Genomic DNA, 18,317 nt, shown 5'->3' on the forward strand with positions numbered 1-18,317 from the left:
AAATCTTTTCTTTTGTATATTTGCCAACGAAAATCGTTTGAACGAGCCCACATTCCTTGGGCCAATATTCGACGACGACGACGACGACGTTTCTGAAGGGAGCTACAGGGTAAACAAAGTTTGACATGTTTGACGCTGTACACCAACAAAAGCAAGCGCGCTGGTTCCGTCCTGCTAAAAAAATAGTTTTGCTAGTAAAAATTGTAAATACCCCGTAACGTTGCTATTATGTCTGATGGTAAGTACCTTGTGATTTTGTTATCAACAGCATATTAACGTTTTCCTTCCATATGGCATTGCAGAAGAGGTTTCAAACGGCGGCTACAAATCGATGGTGATGGAACCGGCGACGACAGAACGCTTGAACGATCTGCTGAAAACTTTATCAAAGGTGTAATTCGAACGATGCTTCAGACAACAGGTAAGCAGTGGTTGTACAGAGCGAACAGAGGGCAGTACAAATAACTACACTTTCCTTCCCTTTAGTCAACCAATATACGATCGGCTGCTCGCCCAGCTAGCACAGTGCGAGTTTGACATGAAAAGTCCGACTTTTATGCGACATAGCTGCTGCGCAGGAGAAAAACTATGCCACCATCTCGGACACGATAGAGACGGGCATCGAAACGGCAAAGGCACAGATCGTAGCAGAGCAAGCAGAACCTGGTGCTGGCCAAAAAGATCCGCAAGAACCGGATGGAGTACGACATGCTGGCGAAACGATCAACAGCAGCCGGATCGTAAGAAGACGGTGCAGGAGCTGGAATCGTTGAAGCAAAACCTGACCAGCTGAAGGAAAAACAGGCCGACCTAGACGAAAGCTGGAGACGAAGACGAGACTTCAGCGTGCTCATCGCTCCATTGCCGAGCTGCAGAACAAGCTGGATCCGACCATGTCGGCGACGTACAAGCGCCTGCGAGGAGGAGGCGATGGACGTTGCCCAGTACCGATTGTGGAGGAGAAGATGGCGTGCGACCGAGCCGCTGGTGCTGGAGGAGGAGTATGACGCTGCCCGTTCGGATAATGACGAGGTGATCCTATCTTCGCCTGAAAAACTCACTTAATAAGAAATGGGAAGCAATGTCGGTTGGAGTGCATTGTCGTGTTGTGGCATTGTAAGAAATACAAGAAGTATGCAGTTTTTGTAAGTAATTTGTAAACTACAATTCCATTTCGTGATGTTGTGTTTCTCAATGTAAATGAAATCCCCTTCTTTTGATTTACCAGAGGTCCGAAACCGAAAAGCTCCGATACTATTCGTTTTAAATTGTTTGCATTGCCTTATTCTTTCCATAAAAAATCGGTGACTGTGTTCGAAGCGAGCAAACAGTAGTTAAAAAGGATTATTACATCTGAAGATACCACTTCCGAACCGGTTTGGAAAGGCGAGGGGAGTGCTTCCGCGAGCAGGATACGTATACGGATGGAGTAGCACCTGCAAAAGCAGCCCGACGTACCCCATATATGGAACTGGTAGTGCTGGTGGTGATATTGGTGCTGCGTGCCTTCATCCACACCGGAGTGGGTCGGTCGTATGTGCCCACTCGTGGAACTTTGTAGCAAGTTGTTGAATGAAGTGGCCAATGGGGTTCGTCCCGGTCGGTCGCCCGTCATCATCATCATCATCATCGTGCTTTGACGCTATCCGAATCCGACTACTTGATTCCGGCACGATGTTTCCGCTGTGATGAGATTTCATCCCTCAAACTCGTTTGTCGGTGCCCGGTGTGGCTAAGAAGAACTTAGTTGAAGCAGTTTGGTTGAAGCACTTTCTGTGGTACAAAGATTTCTTGCTGGCCGTTTCTTCTGGCTACTCTCCGTAGGACACAGGAGAGAACGGCAGGGAGAGCTGTCTGTGTACAAGATGGTAGTGTTTCGCTGTAAAAAAAAGCTCGATAACTTCGGGCAGCGAAATCGATTGGCTACGGAGCTCGTGTCGGAAGTTTCGCTTTGAACGTCCCACTTGGTGTTGGCGCGTTTTTCTTGCGCATTTGTATGCGACCCGGACTAGTAGAGAGTGGGTGATGGGGTGATGCTTGCTTGAGTGGTACTTGAGCCATGGACAAGAATCTGTTGCGTCGAGTAATTGTGGTACCCGGTTCGTGGAAATGGTAGCCGTAGAATATGTTGCTCGAGTGCACTGGGGCAAGTTCTTGGAAGGCGGGAGCGTAAAAGTTAAACCACATCCAACGGTAATTGGTCATCGATAGGTAGATTTTCTTTAATTTCTTTTCATGTCGTCGTTCATCCACCTTTTGCACCGTTAGGCATTAAAGACATAATTATTGCTAGCCATTTTATCAAATGCTGAAACAAGTGCTTCTTATCCCAAGCAATACTGCTGTAATATCTATTAAAATTTACGAAAGAAAGACTAAATAGTCATTATCGTTGGTTTCCCGAACCGCCGTGTTACACCAACAGCTTGTCGCTCTCGCATAGTCTCCTCTCCAACCCCGGTACAGATGTTTCATGTCGCCCTGACTACTTTTTGCTGGCAGCAGGAGTCACCCATCCGTGCCAGGCTGACTTGCAGCGCGGTCGGCCGGGGATCTTTTGACCTATCCACTTACCGCGGTACTGTGCCGCACGGTCGACAGTGTCAAATTGGAATAGGAAATGATGTGACAAAACCAAACAAGCAGCGCTCGTTGACGCCTTCGCTCCCTGTTGCCCACCCTCCCCACTCCAACACCAGTAGTGTTGTTGCATTGCCCGTGCGTTTTGCTCTCGAGATTCTACGCAAGCTGGCTCATCCCAACTTTCCTCATTCAGTCTACCGCCGACGGTGGTATCCAGCCACATTGGACACCATTGGGACTCTTGACTTGAAGCAAAACACTTTGAAATTCGATACAAAGTGAGAAACACGCGGTGTCCTCAGCCTCACCTTCCCGACCTCTTCCACCGCCGAAGCCGAAGAGGTGAGATGGGATTGCGAAGCGAAAGGTTAAAAATAACTGATCGTCCCAACTGTGCGGCAAGGGTTATGACACATTTTAGAATGATTGGTCGTTCGGCGCTGTCGGCCGAAATGTCGGACGCCAGCATTAGGCTGAAGGGGTGTAAATAATGGCGCCTGTGCTAAAAGAGGGAGCGAGTTTGAATTTTAGTATAAACCGAAAAAGCTGAAGCTGGTGACAATTTTATGCCCTGTCTCGCTTACAGTTTGGGGTCATTTGGATGCAGCGCAGTGGAATGGCAACAGGGAGCAAATTAGTACGAATAGATTGGAGTTTGCGTAGCGCTGATAGGGTGAGGGAATTTGATAGTGGTATTTATTAACGGGCAAATGGCTACCATCAACCAAGATCGACCAGAATTATATTAAGAGGCAGAATTAGATGTCAGCCAAAAGGCCCAAAGCCCCTTAAAAAAAGAATGATACACAGTTTAGATAGTTTTTGGATGATTTTTCCACGAAAATATTTTCTCATTGATTTTGTAATTTTTTTTCATCAATGTGTGTATTATTTGGTTAGATGAGGTAGATTTATTATTTAAGAAAAAAGGCCTGTACTGAACTCAAGTTTTGCATTACGATGAATTTTGAGATTGAATAAAAAAATCATCGTGCACAGAGATTCTTGGCCTTTTCCTTAAGTTGTACGATCTAAAAACATGCCAGTAATGGGATCAAGCCCTGTATATACTTGACTATCCTGCTACGGATAAAACATAACTTTGTGTCTCCCTTTTGCGTATTATTTTAACTCGCTGAAGTTTAATTATTTAAATAAAACTATGCAATATAATTAATTGTATTGTGCTTTTATGGTATTTATTCAAAAGGAACAGCTCCGAATATATTGCATAAACTGCAAGTGCCTTGTTACGGCATTAAAAATGTACCATCCATTTAAGAAAGATCGACGAACCTTAAAGCAAACAATTATAAAAGAAGATAAAAAAATATTTTTTTAAACAGCATTGAGTGCTTTTCATTCTATGCTTTTTATTGTCTTAGTAAAATTCTTCATAATTCTTGTTTTTAGTAAAAATTCTATCCTGCTTCAGATTTAGTAGCAAATAGCTTAAAAAAAAATAGAAATCGTTCCTAAAAAGCAATGTAAGTCGTAAAAAAACTCTTCCTGCCTTCAGCTACACAGCTACTCAGTACGGTGTAGTACAGGCAGATAGAGGCCATAGTGAAAACATAAGGCCACATTCAACACCAATTCAACCCTATTTTCGGGAAGCTTGAGAAAACATTTTCAGAAGTACGTGAAAAAAAAGAAGCATCTGATACGGCGAGCATGAGAACAGAGCCTCAGAGTGTTTGAATGCAAAGAGCAATGAAAGAAAACATCACTTGCTTTGGTTTATTGGAGCTTGTATAAGTGTAGCTTTTAGTGTAGTACGCTGGTGTGTGCGGCTGCTTCCTCTGGCCGACAGTGTGATATATAAGTACAAGCTTGCTTTATTAAAAAACGACAAAAATATAATCTCAACATACCAAAAAAATGGGTAACAATATCCTTCCTTTACAGCTCGCAACGACCAGGTGGCGTAGTGCCGTATATACTAAGACCCGGATCGCTTTCCGAGTACGCGTACCCTGTTTGCCTCTCAGCTCTCCTTCGTTTCGCGCTCACTCGTGTTGTATGAATGCGTGTACGTGTGTGTGTGTGAGAGAGTTTGTAGGGGTTTTTTTTGCCATTTCGTTGTTATCCTGACACTTAAGGGCTGGTTGAAACGGTGGCAAGCTTTCACTATGTATACGCTGGGAGGCGTCCGCTTCATCGATCTGCTCACTTGTACATGATCCACGCCGACGGGGATGGAGTGCGATGGCAGGATATAGTCGGTCGTTCGCACGGCGCTCGGCTTGATTGCTACGGCGGTGTATATGCTGGAGAGTCGGCCCAACATGATACTCATGCTTTTGGTATGTATGTGTGCTATTCTTCTTTAGTCCCTGCAGGGCATAGCACCTCCTGATAGGGAGGTAACGAAACGGAACGCATCCCCATGCCCGTTGTGTTTGTATGAGCTGATGAACAGGAAATCAAGGACCCCCTTGGGAGTGAAAGCGTCGAGCCATCGACTGCACTGCAATACGGAAATGCCGTCGCCCTTTTTTTGGCGTCCCTCCGATGGAAGAGTCGTATGTTTTCTTTTTCGCTCTGCCACGGGCAACACGAGAGAATTGGTAGTGTATGGTTTCATGTGGCTCCTGCTTCCTACCGGAACTAGCGTAGCAGTGAATTCGGCTCTCCGTGGGTATTGAGCAGAAAAATGATGGTAAAGTGGTACTAAATAATAAAGCTACTTTGCAAAAGATCGTGTAATTTCAGCATTCTTTACCGTAGAAAGTTTTGCTTACCCGAACTTGGTCTACACTAGCTTGGGTTTTTGTGGAGGTGATTTCGCTTATGCATCCATTAGCTACCGTTTGGAATGAGTTTAGTGAATTAAATTTCACATTAAATGGCAGGGCATTAAACCATTTCGAAAAGTGAAGCATGAAATGTTTGAAAATAAACGTATAAAAGATCTTTTTTTGTAAAAGATCAACCACATTTCATGTACCATGTTAATAAATATATGTTTTGTGTGAGAATTAGCATGATAAAACCGTTATTGCCTCGGTAACATTAAATAGATGTTATTACTGTTATGAATTATGAGCTCTTGTTTAAACAGATTATAACATTAAAAATCATTTTTATAAATCACAAATTGATATATAAAATTGTTACATTTTTAAAACAAAAGCTTTTAAAATTATTTATCTTAACTTATCTTTGAAAAGTGCATAATTTTGTGCTACAGGCTCCATGGCTTAATTTTCCTAGTATAATTTTTCCTGAATTCTTGAGAGGCATATTATAACCGCAATTGTCCTTTCCCGATCTTCCCTGTGTGTGGTTGTGTGTGTGTGTGTGTGAGAGAGAGTTTTGGCTAATTTCAACCGGGTCACTATCCCGGCAACGGACAATGTGTGTCCTTTTGATGCTCGCATTCCGAGGCACACCGGTCTCGTTGATGATATTGATCCGCACTGTATGCTTTGCAGGGATAGCACGGGACCAGACGCAAGGATACTGCCACAGCCCAGGCCAACTATCGGTCCAAGCTGTAAGCGATCCATTGTGCCGGCGCTGCTTTCCTCCGCTGCGGCTGTTCCAACCACGGTGTGACACTTTTGACCGTCGTTGGCACATGTAACAACAACTGTATATAACCCCGCTCTTCCTGAACACACGCGTCATGCTAAAAACATGTTTAAGCCTTCTATTTTTTTGTTTATTTTATTCTTTCTTCTCTTTTCTCAATACTAGGCCACGCCTACAACGATGTAATTTGAAAGAAAATACTACGCTTAAGAACAACCCTCACACAAATGGGGAAGAAGCTTGCATGAAATATTTCACTGCACAGGGTGTAATGTTTCAAGGAAACGTTTCAACGGCCCATTGGTGAGTGGTGATTGGCTTGTTCGTTGGGCTAATCAGCGTACGGCAGCAGCACCATTTTTCGTTGCGCGATGTGTGTTTGTAGGGGGTTGTGCGTTAAGCAGGGTGTACAAATCGAAAGGGTGGGGAAGCTTAAAACAGAGTTTATGTACTGAAAATCAAATAAGATATCAGTAGCTTTACAAGGTTCACTCGGTTGTGAATGATAGCGTGTGGCGCACATACACACACACACACACACACACACACACACAGAATCGGATCGCAGTCCAGCGATACACGGATTGAGTGTGTCAAAATAAATACACCCTATTAGAGTGCAGCCGAACACAATGGAAGAATAGAGACGCATGAGACGAGATGTATCGCCGTTTCGTCGTCGACTCGCTTCCAGCCAACAGCATCCCGCACCACACGTATTGGCGACGTAAGCGAGTGCGCTAGATCGCTCTCTCTTTCTTTCCTCCTCGCTCACTCGCTCCACCGTTTGAGTCGTGGTCGAATCATCTCGCACCGGAGCCCGTTTGCGGGACCGTTTCGGGGTGTGTAGTTTCATTCTCATTCGCTCACTGCACGGGAAGGTGATTGCGTTGCACGCGCGTCTGTTCTGCGTTTACGTAGTGCGTATACCAACAAATTCGATCGGTACGGCCGAGAAGGTAGTAAAGCAACTGTAGCCTGTTCGAAACACGTGCTGAATAGTGCGCTTTTCTGGTTCGGCCTATTGTTTGTTTCATTACACAAAAATACGGAAGATATATGCGAATCCTTCTGTAACATCGTCTAACGTGCGCGGCCAGGAATAGTGTGTTGGTGGAATAGTGTTCTTCTTGCATACGACCATCCGATTTACGGCAGAACTTTGCATTGGGGTGGTTAAAGTTCAAGGCGCAAAGATAGCAATGGTTAAATGATTTGTAGAAGTATAAACAAAATTGTGTGTTTGTGTAGTTTTGCCGGCGGTACTTTGCCGCTTTACCTTGGTTTCGGAAGCAGAGAAATGGTGTTTTTTGTGACAATAACGATGCAAGCAGTTGCTGTATACCAAAAAGCCCTCAACGAGTAGCAAATGTGTATAATCGATGTCCATGCCTGTTACTAGTGTAGATCGAGACCAACTAACTCGTTGGTGTACAAGAAAAAACCTCAAATGAAAAACGCGATTGTCATACCGCTAGTTGCGGGCAGATAGTGCATGCAAGTGTTTTACGGATCGTGCAAAGAGTTAATGGAAGTGCGGAGGTTTCGTGTGTGTGATAGATCCGGAGAGATGCGCGTGAGGTAGTGGTACATCCCATAGATTCGACAGTAGTCAACTTTTTGTGAGTTTTGTCGATTTTTGTATGTGTGTTTTGAGTGTGATTTTATTCAGCCCCCTCCATTATGAGTTGGTATGAGGAAACGGGTTACGTTCAATGTACCTCTACACAGTGTTGCTGATTAAAGTGGTTCTAGGGCAGTGAGAAAGTGACCGTTCGTGCAATGTTGACCGATTAGGAAAACCTATAGATATATCCGAAACCGAACATCACCTCAGTGACGGAAGGAACCGATAGGGAACGTGGTGGGTGGAACCGTAATTCCCGTGGGAGAGGCGTGCTACCTCACCTGGGAAGGAGCAACGCACAACCAGCACGGCGGGCCGCGGCATAACGCGCCAAAATTGCGCCAAACACAAACAATCTGGCGGTGGTCAGACAACCATCCATGGCCGTCGGCCACCGACGGGAGGATCTGGCAATCCTCCGCACCCGGCACCACCGGTACAACCGCATCCGATCCTCGCGCCCAGCCCGCTGTTTGCCTTACCGACGCTTAACTTTACCGCGTCGCAAGTTGCGACCGTCTGCGAAACGCTGGAAGAGTCTGGCGACATCGAGCGGCTGGCCCGGTTCCTATGGAGCCTGCCGGTGGCACACCCGAACGTGACGGAGCTCGATCGCTCCGAGGCGGTGCTGCGTGCGCGTGCTATCGTCGCCTACCACACCGGACATTTTCGGTAGGTTTTGCGGCACGGTAGAAACGATCAGTCGTGCCTAATTTGTGAGGTCTTTGGTAGAATATTTGTGTTTTCTTCGAGCAGGGCGGTAGGGAGTTTTACAGAATATTTTTAAAGTGCTAGATTTATTAACAGGCAATCTCGTTTGAGCGAATTGATACAAATATCATTCTTGTCCTTTTAAAGTCAATTGTAAACTTATAACATTAACGGTCACTAATTAAAAACAAAACCCATAATATTTTATATTTTCAAACAACAATGCTTTTAAATTTGCTCTAATAAAATTAAAAAAAAACCCTTAGCAATAGTTCGGCAACTTTCGCAAGCAATTGCTCGGAAACTTTCGTAATCAAAAGTGATAGTGCACTGAATCCCAAATCCAAATTATGAAATGTTTTGAAGCTTGGAAAACAATGCGCATTTGTTAATTTTTGTGAATAAAACAAAAGTAACGCTAATACTTATGCATCAACATGTGATGTGTGATGTAGAAAATTAAATAAGATATACAAAAGATTCAAACAATTAGATTTATTTGAACTGAACATGAATTCGCTTAACATGTGATGCATAATTATAATACTTACATACTGGTGTGTAAGTTTTTAGGGGTATGAATATTTCTACCCTCAACCTATCTCGATTATGTTTTCACTACGGTTTGCTCGCAAACCAGCAAGCTGGGGGAGGCAAATTAAATCATTTCACCCATCGTCCGGCCATGGCAAGTCCGATCATCATGTGCGAGGTATCATATCGAAACGCTAGCTGGCAGTAACAAATTAAATTCTTCTGTAAATTCGCATCCAACTGCATTGTTTTCCTTGCCTGCTTGCCTTGTCCCTTCTGCTGTTTGCTGTGCAGTGGACAACGCGCGAGAGCGGATAATTTACGCGGGTGGAAAAATATGGCATACGTGCGTGTGCTTGTGTGTGTGTTTCTGTGCGCGTGTGCTTGTGCAGAAGTGAAAAACTCGCGTCTCGATAATCGATCAATTTCGTGCTCCAATCATTTCGTTTCGATCGATCGATCTTCCGGAGGAATCCCAATCCGAAGAATGAAATTTGTAATAATGATCTCCAAATCGGAAGATTACCATTTCCTCCCCCGGGCGCTCAACGAGCTAATCGGGTTGACTTTTCGTCCAATATTTGGCTATGATGGATCTACAAGGAGAAAAAGAGAAGAAGAATGATGCTGTGCAGAAGGCCGAAATGTATGGCGAAATGCTACGGGCTTCGGTGTAGCGATCGCGCTAGGTTACATGATTGACGAGCGAAAGGTGCTGGAAGAGGCCTCAATTTTCGATAAATAATTTAATTAGCCTGTTATCCCCGCTTGCTGAAGTGTGTGCCTTGTGTGCGATTTGCAAATGATTTGTTGTTTTTCTTTCGTTTGTTACAATTTCAACTGAATGAATGTTGGCTAAATTGAACTGTGTGTTTTTCCCGGAATGGGCTAGAAAGATTTTTTTTATCACTGAGTTTTCTAGAGTGAAATAAAAACATACAATAAAATGACACACACAACACAGCCGTAGTACACTGGTTTCGTAAAAGATGAGCTAAAAATGCAAAATATAGAAAAGTAACAGGAGAGCTTCATATCCTACCGCAATTTCTTCTATTATTATTGAAAAAGTTAAATCGATGAGCAAAGTTTTTTTCTTCTAGACCTGTTAACTCCTGTAGGCATCCAAAAAACTTTGTTTTTGTTGTTTCGTTCAGCGAATACGATAGGTCCGGCTTATATTCTATCTTTTTGTCTTACAGAGAGCTTTACTCGATACTGGAACGACACAAGTTCACGAAAACGTCCCATGGCAAACTACAGGCCATGTGGTTAGAGGCGCATTATCACGAGGCAGAAAAGCTGCGGGGACGACCGTTGGGTAAGCATGATCGTGTGTATTCCTGTTGCAATTGTGCTAGTGTTTGTGGCTGTTGTGTGTCGAATGTCTTGAAATGTATGAAATGGTGTCAAAACAATGAAGCGACTAAATTAAATACTAATAGCATTACTATTAGTGATTATCTCTTTTGAAGACGGTGTTAACATAATGGCCAATGATTAAGGAATTGTAACAATTGTAATAAGCCCGAGAAGGTTTATTAGGGTTAAGTATGTTTGAATTGAAATCTATCAAAGAGTCTAATAAATTTATCTTCGTAATATATCATAACTTTCCTCCTGAATAAAAAATATAATAAATTTCATTTAATTGTTGTAATGTTTATAAAAGATTTGATGTTTGTTTCATTTGCTCGTAGAAAGTGGAATTTAGCATTTATCATTCCTTTAGTCTTTATGCAAGGCAGTAGCAAACTGATGATGAGCTATTTTCTCTTTTTTAAAGTACAGAAACGGATACGCTTTATTAATTGGTCTGTCCGATTTCCTCCAGCTAGAGTGTTAGTGGATATCGATATGACACTCGACTCTTGTCCTATGACACTATCTGCTCCCTCTTTGGATTTGTATGTATACAGCAGAACAGCTCCCAACGACTATATTCCTATAGGTAGATGCAAAGAACTGGATAAACGACGAAACAAAAAACAAAATCCACCAGTAATGAAACCATTTGCATACATACACGAGCGGTTAGGGTTTTTTGTGGTGTGTTTGCACATTTCATGACATTCAATCCTGGCACACGTCTTGGCAGAAAAAGTAATAATTTGTCAATTTTTTCTTCTCCTTTTTCTTCTCCCGCTTCCCTGCTACGGTGGACCACTTTCCATTAACCTCGACCGTAACGATCGACTTCTATCGGAAAACGTCGTCAACGTGGACTTTGGCCACGACGGATTTGATTGCTGCTGGCAAATGGCTTTCTCGTTCATTCTCGTCACCGGTCACGAAATCGCTTCCTTTCACGTGGCTTCAATATCCGCTCAAACCGGATGCGGCTATCCTCGATGGGGTTGTAACACATACAATTACACACACACACACAAAACACCTCGTTTTTGCCGTTGGCAACGTCCAGGACCAGTCGATAAGTATCGCGTCCGGAAGAAATTTCCGCTTCCACGTACGATCTGGGACGGTGAGCAGAAGACGCACTGCTTCAAGGAGCGAACGCGCAGTTTGCTTCGCGAATGGTACCTCCAGGATCCGTATCCGAACCCGACGAAGAAGCGCGAGCTGGCCCAGGCAACTGGCCTCACTCCGACGCAGGTGGGAAATTGGTTTAAAAACCGACGTCAACGAGACCGTGCGGCAGCAGCGAAAAACAGGTAAGTCGCGAGTGCGATTTTTTTTTGTTTATTTTGTTGAGGTTTCTACTTCCCATCTCTAGTATACGTGCAAGATTTATTCGGTATGGTAATGGTTCTGATGGATGGTCGTTTGTGGGCGATGGAAATCCATTTTTAGTGTACGAGTTTCCTTTCTAACCCGTTGTCCGTTTGACGTTGTGTGTTCGTCAAGCGGATTTGTGGAGGATACGCTTGTAATTGAGCGGATATGTAGATGAAGTTCATCGTCTCGCTTGTCTGCTTGATAAGGATATTGAGGGTTATACTCGATCCATTGGCACAAAAACAGTATGGTCGGTTCATGTTATGAAACAGTGCGACTAACAAGAAAAAATTGTAAAATAATTTATATCATTTGAAACTATACAGCAAAATGCTTTCAATGCAATATTTTTTCTTGTTGCTATAAAACAATCATCACTCTTGGGAAAGGAAAAGTGAAACAAGAAGACTAGCAATTAACATTCACCTTACTAAGCATTAAATTTCTTTTAAAAAAGAAACCCATTATACATGGGAAAAAAATAAAATAAAGCTTCATTATAATTCAACGTCCTATTGTTTGTCTCATTTAGTCACTCTGCTGGGGAATGGTGCAAAAAAGAGGAAACCAAACCAAACCAAAACACCAGTCAGTGAGCGTGTTCTGTCAAGTATGGGTAGAATATACCGACGACCCATTATCCGTGTCTGCTTCGGCACAGTTGCAAAATAGACCAAATGTGCAAATGAGGATAATTGAATTTCATTTCAATCGGCCAACACCGTCTAAGCTATCGTTGTCCGGTTGAACTCGCTCATGACAGGGAACGGTTTTGATGATGTACTGTCCTGAAGCAAGTCTTTTTGCTATAAATTCGTTTAAAAAGAGACGAAACACAACTTCTAGATGTAAGTTAATTTTTTTTAAGAAGAAATGTTTTACGTTCGATTCCTGAAATTTTTAAATAACACAAACATTAGTTTGGCACAATTGATGAAAGCCCAGCCGGAGAAGGCCATACAGCACGGGCGTGTGAAAATGAGCACCAGCTCTGTAAATTTGCATAATTATTCACACACATTAAAAAACCAAATTGTTGACAGTCGCGTGCAAAACAGACACTCGCAGTAGAAGTAGTGGAAGATTTAGTAGTCATCGTTTGGTCAGAAAGTCCAAGGTGGACAATGGACCGTTGGACTAGGTAAACAAATCATTGCAGCAGTTTAAACAACACTCGGACGAGTGAAATCTTCATTATCACCTTGGAGTGGGAAACGATCGCATTTTTGCTTCTATTTTTTTAACCATCAACCCAAACTGAGTCTGAGGAATTGCTGTTTTTGTTCGTTACTAAGGACTGGTAATGAAGTGGCAATAATGCCTCCGCATTAATTTGATGTTGCGTTATATTCACAGTGTACATGCAAATGTGTTGAGCATAATGTAAAGATGGAAGATACAATAAGTAGGAAATGGAATTATAGTACGAAATTTAAAAAGAGAAATTAAAATAAAGGTTTACTATTTGCAAACAGTGCAATAATGTAAATTAAACTTCGTATTCTCAAGCGAACCAAGGATGTGTAACGTTATCTTCCCTTCGGAATTGAGCCATAACCAGAAGATCTTCATCTCTCTGTATCAGGTACATCTGCGGATCGCACTATCATCTGCTACCAGCTACCAAAAGGAGTGTAGAACTGGATGCGCAAACCGTACAAACGACCACATCCGGAGTGGACCATTCCCGCATGCGAACGGGTGGTACCCCGAAAACTGTTGTTTATTTATGACTTAGAGGTTAGGGTAGGGCAGAGCTGCCGAAAAACCGCAAATCATTCACACCCCCTTTCTTTCAATGGGGAAGTGCAGTTTTCCTCCTCTACCTTCTCTGACTTTGACTCAGTGTGCCATTTGTTAATCTCGGCTATTATGCTGTTTCTACTGGTGCTTCTACCTTAGTAGGAAAGAATTTGGCACCGTTCATTCTTCGTGTTTCCACTTCGGTAGCTTCTTCGGATCAAGAACTGGAAGAGATTTAGAAACCTCAGGCAAAGGGCCGGCTGCTTATATCGGCAATTCTCAGGTCAGGGTGTCTCGGCTGGCGATCGCAGCGAACGGGGTGGAATGTTTTGGGAAAGTCCGGATTAAGGTTAGTTCCTTCCTGTAAATATTGTGACTATTAGGGCAGCTTTACGGCTAATTACCAGGCACTCGGCAGCAGCACGGCGTATCGATCCCTACGCATGGCTGACCGAGTCACCAAATCGAACGACACCCAGTACACAGGACAGACCTGGTGTTTGTGAATGGTTGAACGGTTGTAGGACTGGTAGGTAAGACTGTGCGGGTAGGCACAGTCGAATCCGGTCTGGAATTGGTCTGGATTGAGTGGTTGCCGGTCTACCTGTACACCTTGGGGGGAGGGGTGTTTTTAACGTAAAGCTAATGATGATGGTTGTGTGCAGCAGTGGCAATGTTTTGATTGTGCATTATTGTGGCGATTTGTGGTTTTACCCCGGGGACGACACTGTCGCCTAATGGTGGTGGTGGACATTGTGTGGAGGATTATCGAATTCCTTCCCCCTATCGCAGTGTCTCGATCGCTTCGTTATCGATCGGCACCCGTCCCTTCGACTAGACAGGTCCGAACGGCAATGGTGAGGTAAGGTAAAATTATATGCTTCGTTGGAGTCGTTTTTATTGCAACGGAAGGGATGGTTGGATACTACGATGAACGAAAATTTCATATATTACTGATAGTGAAAAAATGAGGTGACAGTAGCGTCACCGACAAACCGACGTGACACTTCGAACAAAATGAGCTTCAAAAGTTGTCTCCTTATTTCAAATGAAAATACGTTAAACACTAGCGCCATCTCTATAATGATTCGCTTACTACACTGACACAGAGAAGAAACTGCTAACCCCCTTTTTGTTTTTCTTTGCAAATTCCATTGCGTATTGTTTTATGTACTTCTCACATCTTTTGCATTGATTTAGAAACTTATAAAATGATTTCCTGGGTGTTTTTTCCAATAATTCTTACAAAATCTTGCCTCACACTTCCTTCGTAATTTGTATTTAGAAAATTGTTTACATCGAGCAGCAGTGAACAGAGCTTACTTTGACAGAAGTGTTCGCCTCACTGGTAAATGACGGTACTTTCGTGTGGGACACTTTTGTAACACCAGTGTCATGTCGGTTTGTCGGTGGTAGCGTGTTGAAGGATGACGTTGAAGTTGGTTTAAAGGATAGTAATGTTACTTTAGCTTTCACTTTTGATCACTATCTTATTTAATGAATCAAATTCGACAAGAATAGACCATCTAAAAATATTGCGAAACGAATTGATCTGACCAACATCGGATGGATGGATCGTTGGATTTTTTTGCTACAATAAGCTGTTTTGATCTAGTACTTCATATTGATGAGTTGCTTGTCAATTTATCATTATGATCATTTCAATCATAAAGAAATGCGAAGAATGTTTACAGCGTATCACGCACTGTTTGCGAAAACGTGATATTTCATTCGTGATGTCTCTGCATTGGACTGCATGATGATGAGACTTTACATCGATAAACTTGACCGTTGTGCTTCTTCTCATCTGATAGTTACGATATTATCATAGATGATAGAAATTAATGTGTTTCATTGAGCAATCGCGATACGTGTGCGTTTGCGTGAATGCTTTTCACTTCCCGACCCTCGCCGATGCTGGAGCTTCCCGTACACCGTAAAATGGGATTGTTCACGAATGACAGACGGTGGCTGCATGGGCTAGCCATGGAGCCGGTGGCAACGGTGCCATCCCGGGAGTCCGTCTTGAAACGACTGGCATCACGAGCTTAATTCACCTTTTGTTTGCTTATTTGTACTCTTCAACAGCTCAATTTTGTGTAACATAATTGATTGGAAATAGCTTCTGAATTACTGGCAGATCCCCATCATCGTTCCTCCGTCCCCCTCCGTTTACCAACTTATATCCCATGAATGAGGTTCCACGCGAACTCGTTCCTGTCCATCTCTTTCGAGCGAGATGGTGCTCTGGTGTGTTCGTGATCGTGATGATGCCATTGAAGGAAACTAGAGGCCAAACTCCTGCTCGAACACGGCTCGAACGAAATGTCCGATGAATGCTTGCCCGATGGTTTGATGGGTTTGGCAATTTTGGCAGCCAGCCAGCCAACCATCCATCCATTCCTAGTTGGGTTTCCCTCTGTGTGGCAGTGTTACGATACGAAGATGTTAAAATCTTGAAACTCATCTGCCCCGGCATCGCGAGGAAAGTCAGTGGTGAAAAGAGACGAAAATGGTTTCAAGGAGGAATTCGACTGGGAGAGATTTTTGATATCACAAACCATTGGTTGTACGGTGTGTGCGGAGTAAACGGTTGGGAAATTGAATGAGCCATAGAGGGTACACGGAAAGTGTACGGTGATTCAACCCTGCTAACGGATGTGGATGGACGCGCGTGACGTGAAGGGAGCTGCAATCCATTTCTCGAGCTTGTTGGACACACCCGCAGATGTGTAGAAGCCAGTCAAAGTTGAAAGGCCGTGCTGTGGGTTTTTTTTCTGATGATGCTGATCGTAGTCGTAATCGTTTGGCAATGATTCCCGATCGATTTGGAACTGGTTAGAGGCTGATTAGGATGAGCTAATCTGATGTTGGTTGGAACTATCATCCTATCCTATGCCAGCTTCTTAAAGGAGAATGAGTTGTTTGTTTGTTTGTTTGTATGGCATTGTTTTATTTGTACCGATTTATATCAATCTCTTCCTATTTTGTGGCAACGTTAGTTTACACAAGCGTATTGATCTCTTATTTTCTTTTCATGTAATCATAATGCATTGGAAAACATCGTGCAAGATCTTTAATATCAACTTCGATGAAAAGTTTAGGCAGCTTAAAGCTCACTCCGGCTGGAGGAATCTATTCTTAGAAACTATTAGGTGAGCAATGGACAAAAAGCAACGAAAAGACTCAATCAATTATGTGCTTACGCGCGCGTGTGTGTGTGTGTGTGTGTGTGTGAATGTTGAGACGGACAACACTCGCACTATCCACGGGCGGGTGTCGAGAGAAACCGATGACGTGATAATAACGCGATCGACGATGACTGTGGATGTTTGCGTTGTGTTGAAAACCCGTGCTCATTAAATGCTATAATCTAAACAAGCTATCGTTTTAAGAGATTTTTTCTTTCAACCCAATCCCCATTTCAACTTAGTGGACTGGGTAACCTTGCTACCAGTCGTGTTTTCTATCTGCCGAGCCCCATCGAGACGTTTCATTTAGGTTCTCGCACTACAGATGCGCGCTACTGTGTTGGCCTGCTATCTGTGAGCGTGTATATGATTGTTCCAACTTTCCTTCCGGCCATTCACAGGCTGTTGCAGATAGCGAATGACTTGTGGCAATTTTCTCATGAAATTATTAGTATTCAAATGCGTGAGGATAGACCGTTAACTGTATTTCGTTCGCATGGAGGATTTTGGAAAAATCTATTTGCCTAATGCTTGGGCAGTAGAAAGTGTTCTTGAATGAGTGAAGGAGGACGATGGGATACAATTTTTTAATGACCATCAATGCTCTGTGCAATCATTTTTTATTGATCTCAGCAGTTGTAAGCATACTACATCGGATATTTTTCAATCTGTGGAGTATCATTAATCATCGGAATGCCAGCTACTGGATCACAAAGTTCGTTTTCCCAGGAAGTAGTTGTCATCTGTTTGAAATAAAGTTGAAAGGTGATTAACAACAGTTGATTTAAATCTATAAGCCTTCTGCAAAGATGTTTATCAACGAATTGGGAAGCATAAATCGAAATAGGGAAATTTGCATAACTGTTCGTTTCGTTCCATTTGAAGTAGGGCGCCCGTTAGTAATTGAGCGATTGAAAACGGCTTCAGCTGAATGTTGGTTTATCGTGTCTGTGTTACAATCGTGAGCAATCGCCTCTTGTCAATTGTACATAACAAAGTTACGATGCAGTGAATGCGTTCCTTGAACAGGATTGCTTTGGAGTTTCGTTCGTAGACCAGTAGTAACCATACTGTGCACACTTTGACATTGGTGGTGGGTAAGTTAATTAAAATGGCAAACTCGCAGAGATGGGAGGATGTTCCATCTGTCTGTGATTGGGCACGCTGCTCGTCAGCGTAACCATTGCAGCGTCACTGTTTGGATGTCTGCGGCAACCGGTGATCTTAGTTTAATCGAGCTCAATTGGTAATTTAGTAGTTTAAAATGTGGGATTGCTGCCCGGTTCGCGAATGACGAGATCAATTGGATTTGGCTTAGTTCTGCGAACTACCGGACAATGGTGACGTACACAGTAAATGCATGCGGGATCGAGAATCGAGTAACACATGAAATTCATTGTCCGTGAATAAGGATCGCTTTGGATATGGTTTCGTATGGGCAAGAGTGCAAGACATTCGTTTAAAGTTTGCCGCCGGTTGTAGTTATCGACAAGCTTATCGTTATGCGTCGTGAGTTTGTCGCAGTAATCAGAGTCTGGTTCGTAGTATCCCTGTTATGGTCACAGGGGGAACACCAATTCTTGGGTGGCATTCTTCGGCAGTAAAGTGACGGCACGCCCAATTACAAGGCAAAATTATGCTGCGCCTCTCTGTTC

General features: G+C 43.2%; 1 protein-coding gene and 1 pseudogene across 1 annotated transcript; both read left to right on the forward strand.

The window, feature by feature from the left end:
• Positions 1 to 302: 302 nt before the first annotated feature.
• On the forward strand, positions 303 to 1,299 carry LOC121603178 (annotated as a pseudogene).
• Positions 1,300 to 2,059: 760 nt separating this feature from the next.
• LOC121603176 (homeobox protein SIX6-like) lies at positions 2,060 to 11,683 on the forward strand. The gene is made up of 4 exons (XM_041931883.1): positions 2,060 to 2,083; positions 8,037 to 8,419; positions 10,195 to 10,313; positions 11,415 to 11,683. Exons 1-4 carry the CDS (start codon positions 2,060 to 2,062, stop codon positions 11,666 to 11,668), a joined length of 780 nt encoding a protein of 259 aa, XP_041787817.1. The 3' UTR covers positions 11,669 to 11,683.
• The last annotated feature ends 6,634 nt before the right edge of the window (positions 11,684 to 18,317 follow it).

Source organism: Anopheles merus, unplaced genomic scaffold, assembly GCF_017562075.2.
Source record: "Anopheles merus strain MAF unplaced genomic scaffold, AmerM5.1 LNR4000909, whole genome shotgun sequence".
NCBI classification, from domain to species: Eukaryota; Metazoa; Arthropoda; class Insecta; order Diptera; family Culicidae; genus Anopheles; species Anopheles merus.